This window comes from Fulmarus glacialis, unplaced genomic scaffold (assembly GCF_000690835.1).
Source record: "Fulmarus glacialis isolate BGI_N327 unplaced genomic scaffold, ASM69083v1 scaffold25385, whole genome shotgun sequence".
NCBI classification, from domain to species: domain Eukaryota; kingdom Metazoa; phylum Chordata; class Aves; order Procellariiformes; family Procellariidae; genus Fulmarus; species Fulmarus glacialis.
Window position 1 is genome coordinate 30,026 of NW_009215304.1, and position 4,699 is coordinate 34,724.

General features: G+C 40.2%; 1 protein-coding gene across 1 annotated transcript; it reads right to left on the reverse strand.

The window, feature by feature from the left end:
* Nucleotides 1-2,524: 2,524 nt before the first annotated feature.
* RNF182 (ring finger protein 182) lies at nt 2,525-3,689 on the reverse strand. Its single transcript, XM_009578899.1, has one exon. The coding sequence runs from the start codon at nt 3,687-3,689 to the stop codon at nt 2,952-2,954; it is 738 nt and encodes a 245-aa protein (XP_009577194.1). The 3' UTR covers nt 2,525-2,951.
* Nucleotides 3,690-4,699: the final 1,010 nt, after the last annotated feature.

Here is a 4,699-nt window from a genome sequence, read left to right on the forward strand (position 1 = left end):
TTTACAACCACAGGAGCCATTACTCTCCAAGGAGAGAAAAAAGTCACAGAAAGGGAAGGAAATGCAGGCAGGCAGGTATGCAGGACCTGATTCTAGCCCCATTTACACTGACTTCAGCACAGTTATTCCACTGTGGAGGACACGAGAGTTTTCAGTTCTAAGTGTTAAGGATGGTGGAGAACAAAAATAATGAAAGAGTAATAGCTGAAGTTCTTCTAGTCTCAGTCACACAGCAAATATCTTCGCCACAAATAATTGAGATTTAGACCTCCTAGCAATTCTCAGTGGCCATATTATAAGTCATATAGGAATTTTATGAGACCAAAGCTGTAATAACATGCTCTGGCTGAGCAGCAGAATAGCTATACAATCAGTATGTTTTTGCACGCTTGCATTTTTGAGTGGATTAGTATTGCAGCACAGTCTAAAATAACAGCATAAATTTAACGGTCTGGCAGTCTTAAAAGTAGTGAAGTATAATAACAGGTGTATTTATTTGTGCTGTGATGTGTAACTGACACCACTTTAATCCTGCTGAGATTAGGCTCTGTTTTAAAACAGAGTACAAAATACCCGGGGCTGGAGCGAAGATAATCTTAATCAACTGAAAATCAAAAGGAAAAGACAACAGGTAGCACTGTAGACATCTTGTGCAGAGGTAATACATATATGTCACACATCTGCAAAACCTACTTCCTCTATTAGCCAGCCCTTTATTAGAGACATTATATTCAGACAAATTGAACAAATCCTAAAACATGTAAATCCCTAACACTACAAATACATCTCTTCCCAAAGTTATGAAGTACTATAAAATCACATAGGTTTCTATTTTTCTTGCTTTTTGACATGATTGTTGTTGGATACTTAAAATTTATGAGTTCATAGATGAGTCAAACCTTGCAGTATACCAGAACTGGAGATGATACCTCTTCTAACTATATGTGCTTTACCACAAACATTAAAAACAATTACTTAGGAGCAGTCATTTCTAGGAATTCTGAAAATATTTTAGTTATAATTGTTATCAAGTCATTACAGAAAAGTCTGAAACATTTCCTTTAATCATTCAGTACATAGCTCCATAACTCCATACACTTGAAAACTATAATTTCGCTATAAGTTTTCTTCTTACATATGTGTCTATATGTACATACACACACATATATATGCACTATTATAAAATGAGTGTCAAGAAAAGCAGGACCTTTACATTTCCACATTTTTCCCTATGTTTGCAATAGGAATGAAACTGTAGATACCACCTGTGCCATCTACAAAAATTGGACCAGCTTGACTTCAAATCCTCTTGACACACCCAACAACCACTTACGCTCTGCTTTTCCCATCAGCATTTTTCATTCTTACCAAAGTCAGTTTGCTCTAAGAATATATTGTTAGGCCATACATTCAGTCTTCATGCAACAAACCCCTCTCGCTCTTACACTGCCTTGAAATTACTAAATCTTGTGCCTCACCCAAAAACCATGCTTGCACTGCTCAACTCCCCCTTCTCAGTTTTTACCCTGCTGTGCACAGGAAAACGAGTTTGCAGCTGTGGTGTTTACTAGACCTAGTCATACACATAAACTTTAAATATTTCTTATTTTTGTGCTCTTCCAGTAGTTCAAAAAGTAGCCTAAACCATGCAACATACAAGCAAGCCTTACAGGGCCTGATTCTATTTGTGGAATGGTAAATCATCAGTAATTCCTCTGAACTCAACTAATCAAGACATGCTAATTGCCACATCTAGAGTGCCATCAACTCACAATGTAGGGATAGAGGGAGCTCAGGGTATCAAATATTTTGAAGGACTATGCGTTAAACAGAAACCTTCCCAAAGTCATAGTACCTCCTTACAATGCTCATTCTGTGAACTCAGAAAGCAAAAAAAAAACCCCAGTTAACTGTTTCAGATGTTTTCTGAAATTTGTATTAGTTGATGGAAGGTCCATTTCCTAATGGTTGGGAATAAAAGTCTATCCTGATAGTTAAAGTCACATAAGCCAAATTCTCCAGTGTAACTACCACGAGGTAGATGTGCATGAAGTTGGTCAGGCAATTTCTTGGGAGGACTAACGGCCTGGAAATGTGGTATGGTGGTGGAAATGCCAGGAGGGATGGTAAGCAAAACAGAACATAGCTAGAGAAGTCTGCAGAGCTCTGAACCCTCAAAGGGAAGCCTAAGGTGTATGCACATTGAAAAAAGTGCACCTAGAGAAGAGCAAACGTGTGGCTGGGTCCCTGGAAGTACTCATTAGCAGAAGTATCTCAGAGGGAACTGCAACTATATGACAAGTAAAGTGGGCTTCTGTTTGGGAAAAGTGTTTCGGACACATGTTTTTAGCATGGTGAAAAGAAGATTCCTCATGTCACAGAATGCAAAAAATCTGTAACCGTTGGCCTCCCACAAATATTTTTGCTGTAACAAGAATTGAAAAAAGCAATGGTAGCTTGTCTTATTCTTCTTATAATATTAACTAACAAAGTTATTTCATTTGCTATAAATGATCATGAATGATAAATAACAGATATTCCAAAGCATGAGATGCTTTAGATGAAGAGATGCTGTACTTTGACCTGGAAGGTGCCTGTTATACTAATTTCTTCTAGGGTGGATCCTGCAGCCTTGACTGACATGATCAAGCCAATAGAAAGCAAAGGGCTAGCTACTCATTTGAATAGTGGCAGCAGCAGCAGGCACCAAGTTTGGCAATGTTGCTTTATCCCTTTCTAAAATCAGCATGTAAATTTTATTTCCATTATTTAGCTTAAAAAAAGGAGGGGGGATGGAAATCAAATCAAGTAGAAAAAAAGGACCATATAACTACGGCCACTGCTTCTACTTAGTGGGATGGACAACAATAAGAATAAATAAGAATACAAAGACAGGATAAATCAACTATGCTACACATGTGGCATTACATCTTATTTTACTGTATTTGTTATCAAGATGACATGCAGTCTAGAACTTCATGGCAAACACACTGGCAAAAGCCATAAACCATGAGAATAACAAGGCTCGAAGGAACAAGGCTTACAAAGACAACCCCAAGGGTGACTTTCTTAGATACCAGTAAATAAATCCCTAAAGGCAAGGAACTAAAGTACAGCAACCCTAGCAACCACACTAGCACCCGAATTGAGGTCTGGAAGAGCAAAGATGTGCAGTTCCACACTGTCCAGTTGTGGGACACGGTTGCAACAGAGTCAAAACTCGTAGGCCTGTAAAATTCCACCACGGGCGTTGAGTTCAGAGTCTGGGGACTTTCTCTTTGTACTTCCATGATTGTTATAACCAGACAATTAGAAGAGGTGTGAGAAGGGCTAACCAGAGACGCCAACCTTTTGGGAGTCAGCAACAGTTCTGTTGGGTTGTCTGGTAGGCACTTCTTTCCCTTTCCCCCACAAGCTAAATTCAGAAGGATGTTGTTGTCATCAGGAAGACTACTAACCTCATCGTCTGGCAGGCACGTTTCAAACCTGCAAAACGGGCATACTATGACTCCTTGCGGGGAATCACCGAAGTCTATGATCTTGCAAAGGCATTTGGCACATACTCTGTGACAACACTCCAGCACTTTTGGTTTTCTCTGTCGCAGGTTATAGCGGTTGTAACAGATCTTGCACTCAAGCTCATCAGAGCTCTGGGTCTCCACAGACTCCTCTGGTAGTTGACTGGTCATTTCTTCTGATGGTTTTTAGACTTGCGGAAAGAGGAGTCAAGGGACGAAGAGGTCACTCAGGCTTATTTTAGAACTTTTTCCTGATGATCATATCACCCATCTCAAACAGGAAAAGAGGAGATGATGTTGTCAAAAAGCATCAGTAGGCATCATCCATTTTCAGCTTCTGCTAGGGATTGTGCACTGCATGTCCTTTACTCTGAGCCAGGCATCCATCTGAAAAAGATGACGTGGAATTTTTCTGGAAGAAAAGAAAAGAAAAAGGTGTAGCAGGTGAAATATGCAAGTTCCACTTTTTACAAGCTTAGCTTCCTTTGCTAAAAATACCTCTAAGGTAGTTTTTTTCTCTGGCATATGGGGCCTATATAGCAGTCATGCTGATAAAACTGAGTATCATGCTGCATGCGTTTGTTTTAGACTTTAACTTTGAGTGGCTCAGCCCATGAAGTTCTCGGCAGAAGCTGCAATCTCATCACTGATCTGTGACCGTTTGTTTAAACCCTGGTTTCCTAAGGAAATGAGACCTGACCCCTGGAGCTTTTCGTCTTTCTCTGTAACTTGTGAACCTCTGTCCAATTTCAAACAAATTGTCAGAGGGGCAGCAGTACTGAAGATAACTAAGTTTCTAAAAAAGTAGTGAACACTGGCAGCTGGGTAGAGGAGAGGGAGAGGTATTTATAATAACTACCATTTATCCTGGAAGGCAATGGTCAGCCAGCACACACCCACCCAGCCTCTGCTCTGAACAGGCAGCATGCTGCCTATTGCTCAGCCAGAGAGGAGGGAAACACAGGGGGAAGCTGGTGATACTCTAGGGAAATAGAGTTTTGGGGAAGGGAGTGGGTATGGAAGAGGGCTGGGGTTATTGTAAAGAGTTATGTGGGGACCTAGGTCAAATTTGGAAAAGATCAGGCTTTATTAATTTTGTGGAACAGCTCATTTCTCTGTCTCCACCTAGCTGCCAAACACAGATGACAAAAATGAGGTTTCTTTAGCTTGCAACAAATGTG

Bases quoted from the DNA above. Each gene is read 5' to 3' on its own strand.
- RNF182 (XM_009578899.1), bottom strand. From the start codon at position 3,689: ATGACCAGTCAACTACCAGAGGAGTCTGTGGAGACCCAGAGCTCTGAT.